Source organism: Paramormyrops kingsleyae, chromosome 11 (genome assembly GCF_048594095.1).
Source record: "Paramormyrops kingsleyae isolate MSU_618 chromosome 11, PKINGS_0.4, whole genome shotgun sequence".
Lineage (NCBI taxonomy): Eukaryota > Metazoa > Chordata > Actinopteri > Osteoglossiformes > Mormyridae > Paramormyrops > Paramormyrops kingsleyae.
In genome coordinates this window covers 17,192,403-17,210,272 of record NC_132807.1, presented here as the reverse complement: position 1 = coordinate 17,210,272, position 17,870 = coordinate 17,192,403, and the positions used below count along the sequence as shown (strand labels likewise).

The window sequence follows — 17,870 nt, the reverse complement described above, 5'->3', positions numbered from 1 at the left end:
TTACTTTGACTATTATGTGCAAATTTGAAAATATATGAGAAAACTATATATTAAAGCATAGGACTTTTTTTACAGTGGTTAATTAGTGTCCACACTCAGTGGGGAGTGCCATAACACAGGGGTGTAAATTACAGGGGAGATGGGGGGTTTGTAACCCTCCCAGTAATCAAAACCAACTAATACAACCCCCCCAATAATCATGTCTCCCCCTAATTGGGTGGAGACCTCAACCCCCTCAATGTTCAAACCAAAGTTACATCCTTGCCATAACATTACACCTTCTGGGTTCTGGGTTCGATTTCTGGCCCAGCCTCCCCCCGTGTGGACTTCTCCCTGCATCACCTGGGTTCCGTCTAGGTGCTCCAGTCCCCCCCCCCCCCCCCCCTGCCCCATGCAGTTACAGGAATTGTGTGCTTTGTGATGGATCAGCATCCTGCGAATGGTGCGCCCCCCCCCCCAGCCCGTTGTCTGTGTCCTGGGACAGGCTCCGGGCAAATCCGATTACATTATGGAGGATAAATGGTTGGGTAGTCGGATGTGCCATTGTCTGGATCTGGATCCAGGTTCACACTGAGCCAGTGAACAGCTTAAACTGCCCCCCCTCCCCCCCCAACCTGCACACATACCAGGGACACTGCAGGAACAGTGAAACCACATGTTTTTGGGCTGAGTGAGGACACTGGAGCAGACATGCAAAGATGCATACAGGCTATACAGGCACAGAGCCCAAACAGGAGCCAGATGTATATCCCTGGTGGTGGAATGCTGGACAATTCAGTAGAGTTTAGTGTATAGAGAGATTAATATACTAATTACTGACAGAACATGTTATGCTTTTGTGTGTAGTTGTACAGATGGATCATTAATATTCAAAAACTTAGTTATTAACAATGCAGTTTTGCAGCCATGCTGAATCGCCAGAGAATTTGCATTCATATTTTAAAACTCAGAGTCTTCTTTTCGACTTCTTATCTTAGCATTACAGGAAATTAAGTTCCGCTTCCTCAAACTGCTATCTGACGGAGGATAGCCGTTTTCACTGTTTCGCTAGAGAATGTGGTCTTTTTTTTTAATGTTGTTCGAATCCACATCCGAGAAGTCTTTTGCCTGATGAAATGGGTGGGAATGTTAAGTTTGATTTTATGTGCGTCTTTCGAAATAATCGGATCTGTCCTTGATTTAATTATAATGTACTGAAACACAGTATGTCGCAAACTTCAGTTTCTCATGCTGCGCTATTGTTCAGAACAAGTGACAACCAGCATTACCTCACCCTTTATGAATGTGTATGCAGTAGCACGCACACAGCTTTTAAAGTGTTGTATGTGCCATTTAAATGTCTTATTGTTATTTCTATTAATACTGTCGACTCAATACCATTTGGAACCAGAGCACCATCTGGTGGTCAAATTATGTACTTCAATTCACACTCTACAGTTTCAAGAGCATAAATGTTATCGTCAGTTTTGGATCATTTAAAAAGCAAATATGAGGTAAACTGCCCTTGACAATCTTGTTGATCTATTACTATTGGTCTAATTCTTTAACTGTTACTTGCAGTATCAGCCATTTATACAGCGAGAAAAAGAGTACAAATTATGCGCATTTTTAAAGGAAAAAGAGTAAAAACAAAAATGTGTGGCCTTTACTATCATGCCACAAATAACATGTATACTAAAATCTTATTTACACGTTCTTTATGGATCATTGTTGTAATTTCAAATGCATATTTGCGTATTATATATAAAGGCCACTTGTCTTGAGGCAGGGGGAGTGTCTTCGCTGCTTTCGGCTGAGATAGCTCTCACCCTGTCACTGTGCACTGCTGATAAGCTCAAGATTTCCTATGGAGAAACCGTCATATATTCCAGCTACAGGCTGCATTGCTGCAAGGTTAGTACTAAGTGGCTCTATAAGTCGTATCATACACGCAAATTTTCCAACAGCATTTCCTGGTCTGGGTTGCCGGTTAATAAAATAAAATAATATATTTTATACTATAATTATAAATTTCTATTCAAGAAATATGATTGTGCCCTATGCATGATTGTCACATAGTCTGGCTTTGCATTTTTTTCCCCAGAAAACCGTAATTCAGTTGAAATTCTCAGCTAAGTAAACTGAATGGAAAATGTTATAGGCTATTAAATTCAGTTTCAGCACCAGTGTCACCAGAACAAAGTGCTCTCCCATATGAACCTGCGATTTTCAGGTTACAAGTCAATATCAGTATCTTCCGACAGCAGGTGTAAGCGTTTCACATTACACACATTTTGAAGCGTTAAAGTTGTATTTTTATATATCAAATGGTGTCAGCTATTGAAAACTGCAAACCATATGCAACTCAGTACCAATCTTTTGGCATACACAAGATCGAGGTGAGCTTGGAGTACAATCCGGGAAGTTTACAATATCAAGAACTGTGTGGCATTAATGAGTGATTTATAGAAATATGAACGTCTCTGTCTGACTAAACACTATTTCATTATATGTATGTGGTTACATTGTTAAGTTGATACTGCGACGTGTGTTGTATATAATCATAATTGTACAGTTGTCTTTTTGTAATCGCCTCAATTCGCATCTTTAGGGGCTTCCAAAACCAACGGTGCTGCCTTTTGTTTTGTGTAGTTTGTTTTTATTGGGAGCCGGAAGAACATGTCGTCCATAACACATGACAATAAATTGCCTTGAATCTTTAATTATGCATTAGCATTGATGAAGACAATACTTGACAATAAGATCACTCGCGGTTATATTTCCATGATTGCGCTGGGAGTCTCCAGATGAACACCAGACCACAAATGATAGCAGGTGGAGATGCGCTTTATTGATATCCGCACCGTAAGGGCGTTTCTCGGAGCTCCCCTTCCCTCCACCTGAGCTGCTCCGCTGCAGATGCGTCAGCGCACCCTCCTCACTCGGCAGGGCTGGGGCTGCGGCCGGCGGCTGCCACCGGGACTCCTGACTGCACGCATCACGCCTTAAGCTCTGCAGACATCCGAGGACACCGTCGCTCTCGAGCCGCCTTCCAGGTTTCCTTTAGAAGCGGACAAACAGAAGAGGAGTCGCCCGGAGAGGGCAGGTTCGCGTCCTGGTAACATGCCGGACCCGCAGCGGCTGCTTTCCGCTCCTAGGCGCAGCTAGCCGCGCACGGCACCCGGTAGGCCTGCCACAGTCGACGGTAAGCCGGCCTCGCTGTACCCGAGCATCGCGGCGTAACGTGGGACGGCAGGCCGGACGAGCATCCGTGCCCGTGGCTCCCGGGGTGTTCGCCGGTTGTCGGGTCGGTGAAGTCGTGCTTTTCATTGACGGGTGTCCGGCTCCCTAACCAGCTAACCAGCGAGTCGCAGGACTGGCCCGTTTGCGGCGGGACTAGCGGGCGGGCAGCCCGAATATGCGGCGCCACGGCAGCCCGGTTGTGTTAACGGGACCCGAAGGGCCGCTCAGTACGTCAAAAAGCCACATTTTTAGGTTTTTGTTCAGGTGCGCGACTCCCAGCGCGGCTGCTCGGTTCTGATTAGTCAGCCACCCCGCAGCCGAACCTGGGCGGCTAGCCTTAGCCACTCGGCTATATCTCCGGATTGGCGGGGAAATTATTGGCTTTTATACCGCGCAGTGACTAGTCGCACGTCGTTAACGTTAAAGCCAGCTGGTTAGGTGGGCTAACTAGTAGTGCAGCTCAGGCGGCGCCGTATTTAGCCGGAGTGTGCTGCGTGGGTCATGCTAACTCGCTAGCCCGGCTAGCACTCCGCCTTCCTGACAGGCGTCCGTCGGCAGTCGCCGAGGCTCTGGGTTCAGCTTGTACGCTTGGCGGTTATTGTCGAGATCAGTGCCCGTCCCGTCTAAATGGTCGTTTACTGAACCCGATTATCTCCGGTATGTGACAGAAAGGCATGGTCCGGTTCTGAAATATGATGGGTGTTTAGTGACAGTGCGAGCTGGCGGCCCTTTGGCCCTGATTGTAGACAGCCTTCATACGGTCCCCTCCGCCATTACCGGGTCCCGCTCAGCTGTCACCGTATCCTGGTCCTCTTAGCCGTCATCGTGTCCCTTTGCTGTTAGTGTCCCCTGGTCCCTTCAGTCACCATTGTGTCCCTTAGTTGTCACCGTATCCTGGTCCCCTCAGCCATCATCGTGTGCCTTAGTCGTCACCGTATCCTGGTCCCCTCAGCCATCATCGTGTCCCTTAGTCGTCACCGTATCCTGGTCCCCTCAGCCATCATCGTGTCCCTTAGTCGTCACCGTATCCTGGTCCCCTCAGCCATCATCGTGTCCCTTAGTCGTCACCGTATCCTGGTCCCCTCAGCCATCATCATGTCCCTTAGTCGTCACCGTATCCTGGTCCCCTCAGCCATCATCGTGTGCCTTAGTCGTCACCGTATCCTGGTCCCCTCAGCTATCATCGTGTCCCTTAGTCGTCACCGTCTCCTGGTCCCCTCAGCCATCACTGCGTCCCTATGTTGTCACCGTATCCTGGTCCCCACAGCCGTCTCCATGTCCCTTTTCTGTCAGCATATCCTGGTCCCCTCAGCCATCACTGTGTCCCTATGTTGTCACCGTATCCTGGTCCCCTCAGCTGTCACTATGTCCCTTCACTGTCACCGTGTCTTGGTCCCCTCGGCCGCCATCATCTCCCTTAGCTGTCACCATGTCCTGGTCCCCTCACTGTGTCCTGGTCCCCTTGGTCGTCACCGTGTTCCTTTCATGATCATGTTACTTGAGGTGCATCATCCCAGAATAATCACTTCAGAATAATGAGAGGCTGTGCTGAGTCCATGCCAAAGGAGTGCGGCTGTTAACATGATGCTGATGCTGAATAAGCATCTCAGGCTGGTTCCCTTCGTATGCAGCCTCTGCTTCACCCTCCCAAATACACGCCTTTATGAGTTAAATGCAGGCAATTAATCACTGAACGCACGTCCCTTCGGTGCCACAGAATAGAATATGGTAGGATAATGTAGAGCAGTACCTAATGTTAAACACACAGCCGTATTATAAGGGGAAATTATTCATGGGTAAAGTGTAACAGTAAGAGTAATGCTTCTGCGATGTGCAGGAGCTGGTCTGAAGCCTGGTTATCTAAAAATAAGCCAGCTAGATAAAATTAGCTGTTAATTTTTAACCTTAATGTCAATATTGATTAACTATAGTTATGTAATCGTTTGAGTCTTCTGTACTATGACAGAAGTACTTATTACCTTATCTGGGCAATTTTAAATAAGCCTGCTGTGTATGGAAAGTGTTCATTAACAAAAGGGCAAGCAGGATGAGCTCTGCCTTCACATTCAGGTGAGCTCTCGGCTTTTTAGTGCCTGCTCGTTGGAGTGATTTCATTGGCCGATGGAGATTCGGCATATTTCAATGCGCTGGGATTAGATGGACGTCACGTTGACTTTGAAGATGGACATTTGCTGTGATTGGTTAAGAAAATGGTCATGGCTTTGGGCTTTAAGTGCCAGGTACCGGGGCGGTAATGACAGGCCAAGTCGGGGGCAGCGTGGCGTTTTTGCGAAACATATGGCGCCACTCGTATGTGAGGGCAGTGCAAAATGTGCAGCCCCTCCCTCCCGTATCAGTGCTAAAGAACAGAAAGAGCAGCTTAATGGGGGAGGGGGGGTGCATTAGTGTCTCGGCCTTGCACGACCCACTGCTTCCTGTTTACGACTCTGCTCGTGCACAGAGCACAGACCTGTGAACCATGAAGAGGACCGAGTGGTCTGACGAACGTGCATGGCGGCAGGCACAGGGGGTGCCGTGCCGGGAGGGGGGCTATGGTCTGATTGGTCAGACATGCCTTCATTCCGTAATGCGGCTTCCCTCAGGGCCGAAAAAGAGCTGCTGAATCTCAGGGGTTACTGCTGAGTCAGCATGAACCTGGATTTTGGGAAGTTTCATTCAGTGTGAAACATATATCTCAGTCTGTATGTTTGTAAATCTGAGTGGGAAAAACAACAATCACTAAGTGAAATATTTAATTTCTGTTGTTTCTGCCGGTGGTAATGAGTAACTAAGTTGTGTTAGCGGACGTAGCGTGGGGTTAGGGCTCACCTTCATACTTCACCGTGGACTTTAGGTCATTGTAGCCAAGCCGGGTTGCACAATTCTGCCAGCTCTGGATATGTCTCACAAATGTTGTTTCACTTGTTCTAGATTTTTTATTTTTTAAAGTTTACTGTATACTGGTTGTAACTGGGTGGTAATAAAAAGTCCATAGAAAATTAAACTTTTCTTTGAGTGTCCAGGGCTGGGTTATGGTGCCATTGACTGAAAGTAAGACACTATATGCAGGTACGTTATGAAATACTGTTGTTTAGATGAATCAGCAGTCACGTGTAAATTAAAACCTGGCCTTTTATATACGTCATTTTATATACGTCAAGCCTGTTGTCTGACTATTGCACCGGCTAATGTGTGGTTGATCATCTTGGTAGCAGTGGAGACGATGCAGCCACTCTGGCACTTTATCTTTATAGGTCGTCTAGCAGTAGAGCCGTATGAATCAGGAGCTCTGCAGTTATCACACACCTTGAAATGCACATTGTAAGCAATCTTATCAGCTGCTGTGAGTAGCAGGGTCTTTTCTTCAGTAGCTCCAGGATTAATCTAAGGCCTCACGTGACCTCTCTGTCAGTGGCGGTGACCTTACAGCTACATTACGCGCAGCGAGGGGTGCTTTCTCCCTCAGGCGGTGCATAAAGCACTCCTTTTTTTCCCAGCAGTCTCTTGGTCTCCTCCTCCCCAGAACCGATGGAGCCTGAGTGACGTGCCATGGCCCTAACGATCCCTCCGGTGAAGCTCAAATGGCTGGAGCACCTCAACAGCTCCTGGATCAGCGAGGACAGCGAGTCCATCGCCACGCGGGAGGGGGTGTCTGTGCTTTACTCCAAGCTGGTGACCAACAAGGAGGTGGTTCTGCTGCCTCAGCAGGTGCTCTGCCTCAAGGGCCCTCAGCTACCGGATTTCGAGCGCGAGTCGCTCTCCAGCGACGAGCAGGAGCATTACCTGGACGCCCTCCTGAGCAGCCAGCTGGCCCTGGCCAAGATGGTGTGCTCGGACTCGCCGTTCGCCGCGGCGCTGCGCAAGCGGCTGCTGGTGCTGCAGCGCATCTTCTACGCCCTCTCCAACAAGTACCACGACAAGGGCAAGGTCAAGCAACAGCAGCACTCGCCCGAGAGCAGCACGGGAGCCGCCGACCTGCACTCAGTGAGTGAGCGGCCGCGCTCCAGCACCGACGCGCTCATCGAGATGGGCGTCCGCACGGGGCTTAGCCTTCTCTTCGCGCTGCTGCGGCAGAGCTGGATGATGCCGCCCCCGTCGCCGGGGCTCAGCCTCTGCAACGACGTCATCCACACCGCCATAGACGTCATCAGCTCCCTGCCGCCGCTGTCGCTGGCCAACGAGAGCAAGATCCCGCCCATGGGACTGGACTGCCTGGCCCAAGTGACTACCTTCTTAAAGGGGGTGACCATGCCAAACTCGGGGGCCGACATCGTGGGTCGCCGGCTGGCTTCGGAGCTGCTCCTGGGCCTGGCTGCCCAGAGGGGCTCCCTGCGTTACCTCCTGGAGTGGATAGAGATGGCGTTGGCGGCGGCCGCCGTGGTCCGCACCATGGAGCAGAGCAAGGCGTCCCCCAGCCAGGAGGGCCTCATCGGCTACGACTGCTTCATGAACATCCTACTGCAGATGCGCCGGTCTTTGGTAAATGTCCTGTCGTCCCCGTTTAATAAAGGCTTTCCCTGGAGTTCCTCTTGTGGTATAACAATTGGATATATAAGAATGTAGTCAAAACTATATCATGTATTTCCTATAATGATAGCATGGCTGGGGAGTTTGGGCAGCCAGCTAACCTCGGGCCTCCAGAAGTGTTTGGTTCCTGTCATCTTTCTTTCTTTCTTTCTTTGCCTTCCCTTTTTCCTCTTTTTGATACATTCTTGCATCATTTGCACAGAATATATCACATCACACCCATGTAAAGTGCCTTGGAGTGACACTGTTGTGAAAATACTATATAATACTATATAAAAATAAATAGAGTTGAACTGCAATGCACCCCAGAAATCTTCGCTGTAACCACCTTGGTAATCTTCATAGGGCTCTTCAGGAGACAGGAGTCACTGGAGGGAGCCCACACGCACGCCCGATGGGCTCTGCTCTCTGTATGAAGCGGCTCTCTGTCTCTTTGAGGAGGTAAACGTCGCTCTACCTGCCATCCGTTTAACGTGCCGAGTCACGAGAAGCCGCTCCCTCGCTCACGTGGAGCTTCCCAACCCCCAAGGTCTGCAGGATGGCGTCCGACTACTCGAGGACGTGCGCGAGCCCTGACAGCATCCAGACGGGGGAGGCGCCCATCGTGTCGGAGACCTGCGAGGTCTACGTCTGGGGTAGCAACAGCAGCCACCAGCTGGTGGAGGGCACCCAGGAGAAGATCCTGCAGCCCAAACTGGCCGCGAGCTTCGCCGACGCACAGACGGTAGGATGGAGCGCCGCCGTTGGGCTGGGGTCGTGTTCCCCATGACGCCCACACCTTACAGCAGTTCCCATGCACTCACAAAAGGGCAAAAAAAAAGCACTGGAACTGCTTTCTGTGCTCTGGACATTTGACTCCAATACTGTCGCACATCAACTGCCGTCTCTTTAAAGGAATAAAACTAGAAACAACATTTTCAGACGTTTCATCTTTCTGATGTTTTTTTTAAACCATGTGTAGCAATGTTTAGATATACCTCTATTGGGTTTTCTAATGGTTACCCTACGATGATTCTCCAGGTTAGCCGTGTGATTAATGGTGTGCCAGCTTTCAGGACGATTCCTTTTCTGTAATTGCCTTGGCCACTCTAAAACGGTCGGTCCTGCCCATCAGATCGAGGCCGGGCAGTACTGCACCTTCGTCATCTCGTCTGACGGCTCGGTGCGGGCCTGCGGGAAGGGCAGCTATGGCCGGCTCGGCCTGGGCGACTCCAACAACCAGTCGACCCTTAAGAAGCTGACCTTCGAACCCCACCGAGCCATCAAGAAGGTGTCTTCATCCAAGGGCTCGGACGGCCACACCCTGGCCTTCACCACGGAGGGCGAGGTATTCAGCTGGGGGGACGGCGATTACGGCAAGTTGGGCCACGGAAATAGTTCCACGCAGAAGTACCCCAAGCTCATCCAGGGGCCTCTTCAAGGAAAGGTTTGTACCTTTTGGTAGAGTGCAGGCCTGGGTCACATGAACTTACATGACGTGCTGCTCACACTTACTCTGGTCTTTTCAACGTGTGGCTCAGTGGGCTAAGGCTCTGTGCCCGTGATCGGAAGGTCACCGGTTCGAGCCTGGCTTCGGCAAAGTAGTCGCATGTCTACAGGCCCTTAAGGCCCAGCTCTATGGCCCCACTGCAGGTGGCTACATAACTCTGATTAAGATTTAGATGTACTTTATTAATGCCTGGGGGAAATTCTGGTGCATGCAGTGGCAGGAACATAGTGTAGGGATGAACATACACATAGTGCCAAACAGACAAAGTGTGTCATAGTGCACAGGGTGCAAAAAATTGCAATATTACAAAAATAATTAAGTATTGTTTGAATAATATGGTATATGTGCATTAAATGATATATATGCTATTAAAAATCAGATAGCATATGACTTTACTGGTAGGCTGCTTCCTGGCGTGTGGTGTAGCTGGGGGTGGGGGGGGTGATTCGCTGGGAGGAGGCACAGTGGTGTCTGATAGCAGCAGGCAGGAATGATGACCAGTAGTGCCTTTTAGAACCCTGTGCTGGAATGAGCTGGTGGGTAAATGTGCTTCAGAATAGCGCCCCCCTGAGTGGATGGCCTGAATTGTTTATAATGTTATCCAGTTTCGCCAGCATCCTCTACTCTGTCACTGCCTCCAGTGGCTCCAGGGTCAGTCCCGTGATGGAGCTGGCCTTCCTGATGTGTTTACCCAGGCGTTTCATGTCGACCCGGACTGAAATCGCTGTCCCACCAGGCATCAAAAGCTCGCTGGCCACCAATGATAAAACATAGATGGCAGCCTGCTGCATGCATCAATCGGCTTGAGCCTCCTCAGAACGTAGAGTCTGCTCTGGTCTTTGGTGTACAGCCCTGCAGTATTGTACTCCCAGTCCAGTCTGCTGTTCAGGTGACCCATAGCTAGCTGTAGCCCTGCATCACCTCCACTTCCTCCCCCTGGATGGTGACTGGACTCAGGGGCTCCCTGTTAAGGCAGAAGCACAACTGCTGTAATAAATAGTGTATAGGATGTGATGCCATGAGACCATAAATAGTTACCATGTAATGAGTACATCCTCTTGCCATCTTCCCTCATTGTAAATTAGCATTGTGTGTGTCTTATAACTGTCGTATATCGGCGGGTAATGCAGCCGCCTTTACGGTCATCGCCGATCGCCGCCCCCAGTGTCTCTAATGCCCCCTAGTGTCCACGTTGTGTCTTGCAGGTGGTGGTGTGTGTGTCGGCGGGGTATAGGCACAGCGCTGCCGTCAGCGAGGACGGAGAGCTCTACACCTGGGGGGAAGGAGATTTCGGGAGATTAGGTAACGTTCGCCTGGGATCAGCATTCGTGCGTTTGGTCACAGAGTGAGAGCAGCGGCCTTGCTGACGGGACGGGGGCACGATGTGGTGTGTTTAGGGCATGGAGACAGTAACAGCCGAAACATCCCGACCCTGGTGAAGGACATCAGCAACGTGGGTGAGGTGTCCTGCGGAAGCTCTCACACCATCACGCTGTCCAAGGACGGCCGCACCGTCTGGTCTTTCGGAGGCGGCGACAACGGTGAGCGAGCCTTCGCCGTAACTCCGGCTCCGTGAAAACCGCGCCGCCAGACCGACACCGTCGTCACGCGCCTCTTCTTGCAGGAAAACTGGGGCACGGCGACACTAACCGGGTGTACAAACCCAAGGTGGTGGAAGCGCTGCAGGGCATGTTCATCCGGAAGGTCTGTGCCGGGAGCCAGTCTTCTCTCGCCCTCACATCCACGGGACAGGTAAGTGAGGGAAGTCGAGCTGAAACCCGTAGCTCTTGCCGTGTTACATTCGTCATGCGGGATTGTGGGTGATGCTATTAGTTGAGCCTCCTATGTTTCTCAGCCAAACGTCTTGGTAGCTCTGGATGGGAAGCCTGGCCCTCCTGTGTGTAGGGGTGCAGGGCGGGTGGCCAGGCTGCCTTACTGTGTGCACTGTCCTCCACAGGTCTACGCGTGGGGGTGCGGCGCTTGCTTGGGCTGCGGCTCCTCCGAGGCCACAGCTCTCAGACCAAAGCTCATCGATGAACTCGCCACGACAAGAGTGGTGGACATCTCGATCGGAGACAGCCACTGCCTGGCCTTGTCTCATGGTACTGCAGGCTTGTGGCACATCGACATCTCCGTCAGAAACAGCCGTTCTCACATGTTCTCACATGGTCCTGCAGGCTTGTGGCAGATTGACTTCTCCATCTGAAACAGCTGCTGTCACATGGTTATGTCTTTCTTGTAGGGTAGTGAAAGGCTGACTGGACAGGCTCTGTAATACCAATATAAGCTCTTCCATTAGTATCTCACCCCGTCATTGGTACCTTACTGAGGCCCAACCTGTTGTTCACCTGCAGACAATGAAGTATACGCCTGGGGTAACAACTCCATGGGGCAGTGTGGTCAGGGCAACTCTACTGGCCCCATCACCAAGCCCAAGAAGGTCATTGGCCTGGACGGGGTGGCCATCCAGCAGATCTCTGCAGGGACGTCACACAGCCTGGCGTGGACAGCCCTGCCCAGGGACAGGTGAGGACGTACCCCCAGTCCGCAGGACGTCGCGAACGGGTTGTGATGTGACCAGGGCTCATGGAAGCTTACCCTGGAAATTTAATAGGTTTCATAGGTCCCTGTAGGTAAAATAACAAAGTACAGTCTTGTTACCTCTGAATACCTGCCTGCCTGTTGCTGGACGCCTTAATCCATCTGTTATCCCGGATCTCGGTGTCATTACCCTCAAGGCAAGTGGTGGCCTGGCATCGGCCGTACTGTGTGGACCTGGAGGAGAGCACCTTCTCGCACCTGCGCTCCTTCCTGGAGCGCTATTGCGACGGCATCAACAGCGAGGTTCCGCCCCTGCCCTTCCCGTCGTCACGGTGAGCGCCGAATCCCGTTATGGTGTGTGCCCGGTGATGGAGCACAACGATCTCACCCCCCAGATCTCTCTCTGCTTTTTTAATCAGTGATAATCTCTTTATTTAGTTTGTAGTATTATCAGTAGGATAAATAGGGCTTTTTATTCTCATAGGGAGCATCATAACTTCCTGAAGCTGTGTCTGAAGTTGCTGTCCAATCACCTGGCCTTGGCCCTGGCGGGGGGCGTGGCCACCAGCATCCTGGGGCGCCAAGCCCGGCCGCTGAGGAACCTGCTCTTCCGCCTCATGGACTCGTCCGTGCCTGATGAAATCCAGGAGGTGAGTTCGGATGAGTGCAGAGGCCAACCCCCCACCCCCCCCCCCTCGCCAATATGCATGGGAGGGGGCTCCTTGATAACATGGAATTACCCTGCTGTGTGTTTCAGAGCGTCATAGAGACCTTGTCCGTGGGGGCCACCATGCTGCTGCCTCCTCTCCGCGAGCGGATGGAGCTGCTGCACTCCCTGCTGCCCCAGGGGCCTGACAGATGGGGCAGCTTATCTAAAGGACAGGTAGGCATTCTGCCCCCTGCAGGCAGTGGGGGTCACTTGTTAGCGTCAAGTCAACTGGGCTTTATTGTCATATTTAGGTGTACAGTGGATGGAATAACACCCCCCCCCCCGGAGCGTGGTGTGACATACAGATAGCGAGTGATGATGACAGTGATGATGGTGGTAATAATAGCTGCCAAGGGTGCGAGTTGCAAGTAATGACAGCATCCAGTTTGTCTGCCCTCGGGCTGGGCAGACTGTTACTGTGGTGTTGGATTTAGGCATCGATCGGTGGGAAAGGACAGCCTGACTGTCAAAAGGAAGCAGCCAGATGAGAAGCGCATTTCATACCACTGAAAACTCACAGTCAGCAGTCTGCAGTGCGCTGTGTGCGACCTGCTCATAACCGGGTCACCCTGCTACAGCTTACGGCTGTGGGGACAGATTTAAAGAGGGCGGTAACTGTGTGGGACACGGTGGCAGAACCGGCCTCTTCCTGAGTCATTACAGTTCTGGGCATGTGTTTTGTAGAGGATGCAGCTGGACATCATCCTGACCAGCCTGCAGGACCACACCCACGTGGCCTCGCTGCTGGGGTTCAGCGCTCCTCAGGACAGCCCCGAGACGGCGCCCTTTGGCCTGGCTGCTGACGCACCCTACGGCGCCCCCGAGGGCCACCCCGACACACACCTGGCCGAGATCCTGATGAAGACCCTGCTGAGGAATCTGGGCTTCTACACGGTGAGGTTCCACCCCTCCCCCCCGAAAAAAAAAAATCTGGCTCTTGGGCTCCTCTCACTCTATACTTATTATTGAATTCGGAAACACGGTCCTCCGGTCTCCAGGATCAGGCCTTCGGGGAGCTCGAGAAGAACAGCGACAAGATCCTCCAGGGGACGTCGTCTGCGGACAGCAACCAGCCGGCCCACCTGCATGAGCTGCTGTGCTCGCTGCAGAAGCAGCTGCTCGCCTATTGCCACATCAACAGCGTCACTGAGGTGAGGCCTCTTCATTTACCCTCTGTAATCCATACAGGCTTTAAACTCTCAGGCCTCTGAGGTCTCTCATTTGTTTTTAAATGATCATATCTCTTTGTAGGCCGTGCCTAATCAATACTGGGTTTTTATGGTCAGGCATCCGTCCGCATTACACTTTAATGCGCTAAATGCTATATTAATGACTACATGTGCGTATTGGGCACCTTTACATCCCTTGTAGACCCTTCCCTCAGGCCTGGTGACCATGCCCTGGGGCCCTGCAGACGCCACCCCCAGCCCTTGCAGGCCCTTCCCGCAACCCTGACTCGTACCTCTCTCTCTCCCCTCTGCCTCAGACCTCTAGCAGTGTGGCTCTGTTGCACAAGCATCTCCAGCTCCTGCTGCCTCACGCCACGGACATCTTCTCCCGCTCAGCCGCGCTGCTGAAGGAGAGCTCTTGGAATGGCGGTGTCCGGGAGAAACTGAGAGGTATGGCCCGCGCGCCCTTGGCGTCCCCGGCGAGTCGCGCCCTCGGCGTCCCCGGCGGCACCCTCTCAGTAAGCGCCGCTGCTCGTGCCTCTGCAGACGTGCTGTACGTGTCGGCGGCCGGCAGCATGCTGTGTCAGATCGTCAGCTCCCTGCTGCTGCTGCCCGTGTCCGTGGCCCGGCCCTTGCTCCGCTCCTTGTTGGACCTGCTGCCCCCGCTGGACCGTCTCAACCGACTGCTGCCGGCAGCCAGCCTGCTGGAGGACCAGGAGCTGCAGTGGCCCCTTCACGGTGAGGCCCGCGTCCCGTCCCCCTCGCGTCCGAATGAATCTGAGCTGGTAGATGGGTGTGGTGGGTTTTCCGTGAACCGGGGACCTCCTGCTCCCCCAGGCACCCACGACTTGGTGGATCCCGCGGGCACGCCGCTGCCCCAGCCGGCACAGTCCTGGGTGTGGCTGGTAGACCTGGAGCGCACGGTGGCCCTGCTGGTGGGCCGCTGCCTGGGGGGCATGCTGCAGGGGGCCACCACCTCCCTGGAGGAGCAGGACATGGCCTACTGGCTGAAGACGCCGCTCTTCAGTAACGGACTGGAGATGGACATCCCTCAACTTGGTACGCTCCGGGGGCCTCAGGGTTGTCCTGTGGGGGCCGGGCCCCATCTTAACGTGCTCCGTCTGTCGCCCAGATCACTGCATCACCTCCTTGCTGGAGGCGGCCCTGTCTGGCAACGAGGAGAAGAAGCCCTTTGAATGCACCTTACGTCCCGGGTTGACCATGCTGGTGGATCTGGCCTTGGGTTCGACCAAGGAGCCCACCAACAGCCTGTGGATGAACATGCAGGACTATGCTGTCAGCAAAGGTTAGAGTGGGAGAGTTTTATTCTGTTGTATAACATGCAAGGTTTTTGAATGGTTGTGGGTATGAATCCTGCACCACTCTGTGTATGAGGAGCTGCATGTTCTATCTGTGTTGTGTGTGTTTGTCCTCCATCCAAAGCCTGCCTTGTAGCTCTGTCTTTTGCACTGTGATGCCTGTGACAAGCTCCAGGTCTCCCTACTGCTCATAGCCAGGAAAAACCTTTGGAACATGGCTAATTATTCTAATGAATGCTGGGAATGTTGCTCTTTTCAGACTGGGATAGTGCTACGTTGAGCAATGAGTTGCTCCTGGATACGGTGTCCAGGTTCATCTTGGCCGCGTTGCTGAAGCACACTGGGCTGCTGGGCCAGGCTTGCGGAGAGGGGAGGTGCGTATCCTGTGGTGAGGCCTCCGCATCGCCGCCCCCCCTCCGCCATGACGGTCTGACACCTGCTCCGTGTCCCACAGGTACCAGCCCTGTAAGAGCCTTACTGAGGTTTACCGCAGCGTGTACAAAGTCCGCAACCGACTGCTGGCCTGTAAAAACATGGAGCTCATCCAGACGCGCTCATCGTCTCGGGACAGGCGGGTATGTCACCCGCTCAGACAGGTTTCCTTCCTCCCTCCGCCACCTGCCACAATGGCCTGGATACGACGGGGCTGCTCTCTTTCAGATTTCAGACAACCAGGAGTCCCTGGAGATGGACCCCCAGGAGCACACCTTCACGCGCACCATCGACGAGGAGGCGGAGCTGGAGGAGCGGGCCGACCGGGACCGCGAGCGGGAGCGAGAGGAGGGCCACCCGGAGCAGGATGAAGAGGAGGAGGAGCGTGAGGTCATGACGCCCGGGAGTGAGTATGGCAAGGGGGCCGCTCCTGTGACCCTAAAGCTGGCGGTACTGCCCGGGTGTAAAGGTGGGAGCTGGGGGGGGGGGTGCTATGGTGCGACTAATGGTGCAGCGGGGGTGATCAGTGATGTTTTATTCCTGGCCACAAGGAGGGGGCCAGAGCTTTAACTTAAACTGGAATTAAAATAATCATATAAACAGCCACTGGCAGAAATGATCAGAGAGCTGTGTTCACACATGATGTAAAAATGTAAAATCACATGTACGACTGGTGTCGCTATGCGTGGTATCGTGCAGGGCTTCGTGTTTTACTCATGGCGCCTGATCAGCGTGTCTCGCCTCCTTTAAGACCCCATAAGCGCGTCCGAGCTACGCTCTGCGAGGGTCCCGGTGCCGCGTTCACGCGCCGGTAGCAGCGTGAGCTTCGGGCTGCCCGCCGCCAGCCCCTCTAATTCCCGCTCTGTGTCTCTTGTGTCGCACGGTGCAGAAATCTTTCAATGTTTCCTCTCAGCGCGGGAAGTGGCTCGCGGCCGCGAGCGCGATCGGGCCAGCGGCAGCGGGGGCAGCGCCCTGGGCTCCAGCCCCGTGCCCCGAGGGCAGGAGGACCCCCCCCACGCCCCGGCGGACCGGCGTGGCAGCTCCGGGCTCCCCGAGGGACAGGACCTGTACACGGCGGCCTGCAACTCGGTCATCCACCGCTGTGTGCTGCTGGTGCTGGCCGTGAGCCCAGTTCTGGCTGAGCCATTGAAGCAGCACCAGGAGGACGGGCCTGTCCCAGGACCGAGCGGCAGCTCCCAGGAGGTGCTGGGCATCATGACCAGGTGGATGGCACCGCATTTTTTACATTTCACCCCCCTAATTATGAGTGATTGCACCATCCCTGCAATAATGTCCCAGGGTAACCCTTCAGGGCCTGGGGGGTGCCTTGGGGATATGAAGGGGGCCGTGCTCGACCGTTCAGTGTTATCGAAACGATCAAGTGATCCCAGCCTCCTGTGTTTAGGAGCGAGAGCCTGAGCGCCGAGAGCCGTGCGGTGCAGGCCAGCCCCAGCTTCAGGCTCATCAAGTCCCGGAGCGAGTCAGACCTGTCCCAGCCCGAGTCCGATGAGGAGGGCTATACACTGGTGAGCGGCTCCCCCTTGTGGCAGATTTAGGTGGCTGCACTAATTTACTGCTCAATACATCTGGACAGCTAGGCGTGATGAAATCGAGGAGCGGTACAAGCTTTTAATGTCTGATGTTACAGCGAATGAATTTTCTGATTTAATCTTTTTCCCCCCAGAGTGGAAGAAGAAACGTAGACTTGGACTTGGCCTTTTCTCACAAAAAGAGAGGTAAGATCAAAGTCATAGTGTTACTTCAGGTTACACTGAATACAAATTAGTTTTTAATGACCATGAGGTTTTCCATGTTCTCTAACTTTGTGAGTTAAATGTTAGACTGTATCATAATCTTTTACAGAAGACTGTGATACTGTGGCTGGGTCTGTCTGTTACACAGTGGAAGAGGGTTTATTGATGAGCTGAAATGTTGGGAGTGTCAGTGTGAGGTGTGATCAGGCCGCTCTGCCGGCCTCTCTACTCTGAGCAGCTCCAGGCCCCTGCCGGCAGGCCAAACCACACCCCCCCACACTGACAGCCTCTCTGTCCCCAGTGCATTGGTTCGGCATTCTCCATCTGTGAATAGAAAGAAATAAACACTGCCGTCCAGCATGCAAACTCCAGTGGAGTTCATATTTAAGATGCTTGATGTTGCTGTGGGATTTAGGTCAGCAGATTTATACGTAGGTACAGAGAATTTCAGCACTTCAAACGGGAGTCTAATTCAAGAAATCCCAGAGTTTTGTAGCAGAACCATCTTCAATAATAGTTATTAAATCCAATTTATTTATGACCAAAGGGTTCCTCAATTAGACGGGGTTCTTCTGTTCCCGGAATGACGATCAGAAGTACCTCCTTTCTTTCTGTGTCAGCAGACAGGCAGTTTCGTTCTGTGCTGTCAGACAGCAGCCTGGTGAATAACTGCGGGGTTACGCTTGGCTGACCCATAGGATCGTACAG

The 17,870-nt window shown here is 52.8% G+C and overlaps 1 protein-coding gene across 9 annotated transcripts in view; it reads left to right on the top strand.

Annotated features, from left to right (window-relative positions):
- The first annotated feature begins 1,782 nt into the window (after positions 1-1,782).
- Positions 1,783-17,870, top strand: part of herc1 (HECT and RLD domain containing E3 ubiquitin protein ligase family member 1) — a 42,549-nt gene continuing 26,461 nt past the window's right edge. For 2 of the 9 annotated variants that reach the window (XM_023818907.2, XM_023818888.2), the window contains exons 1-25: positions 2,783-3,184; positions 6,746-7,701; positions 8,095-8,190; positions 8,279-8,473; positions 8,864-9,175; positions 10,444-10,540; positions 10,636-10,779; positions 10,863-10,990; positions 11,196-11,340; positions 11,593-11,764; positions 11,977-12,111; positions 12,264-12,429; positions 12,537-12,662; positions 13,173-13,382; positions 13,487-13,639; positions 13,975-14,107; positions 14,204-14,395; positions 14,495-14,716; positions 14,790-14,963; positions 15,236-15,350; positions 15,431-15,551; positions 15,637-15,814; positions 16,298-16,631; positions 16,814-16,934; positions 17,093-17,144. In XM_023818907.2, the coding sequence (XP_023674675.2) occupies positions 6,772-7,701; positions 8,095-8,190; positions 8,279-8,473; positions 8,864-9,175; positions 10,444-10,540; positions 10,636-10,779; positions 10,863-10,990; positions 11,196-11,340; positions 11,593-11,764; positions 11,977-12,111; positions 12,264-12,429; positions 12,537-12,662; positions 13,173-13,382; positions 13,487-13,639; positions 13,975-14,107; positions 14,204-14,395; positions 14,495-14,716; positions 14,790-14,963; positions 15,236-15,350; positions 15,431-15,551; positions 15,637-15,814; positions 16,298-16,631; positions 16,814-16,934; positions 17,093-17,144 (4,651 nt within the window). In that variant the 5' untranslated portion in view covers positions 2,783-3,184; positions 6,746-6,771. Of the gene's footprint in view, positions 1,894-2,780; positions 3,185-6,719; positions 7,702-8,094; positions 8,191-8,278; positions 8,474-8,863; positions 9,176-10,443; positions 10,541-10,635; positions 10,780-10,862; positions 10,991-11,195; positions 11,341-11,592; positions 11,765-11,976; positions 12,112-12,263; positions 12,430-12,536; positions 12,663-13,172; positions 13,383-13,486; positions 13,640-13,974; positions 14,108-14,203; positions 14,396-14,494; positions 14,717-14,789; positions 14,964-15,235; positions 15,351-15,430; positions 15,552-15,636; positions 15,815-16,297; positions 16,632-16,813; positions 16,935-17,092; positions 17,145-17,870 lie in introns of those variants that run through there. The other 7 variants (XM_023818849.2, XM_023818868.2, XM_023818879.2 and 4 more) reach the window with 7 other exon arrangements.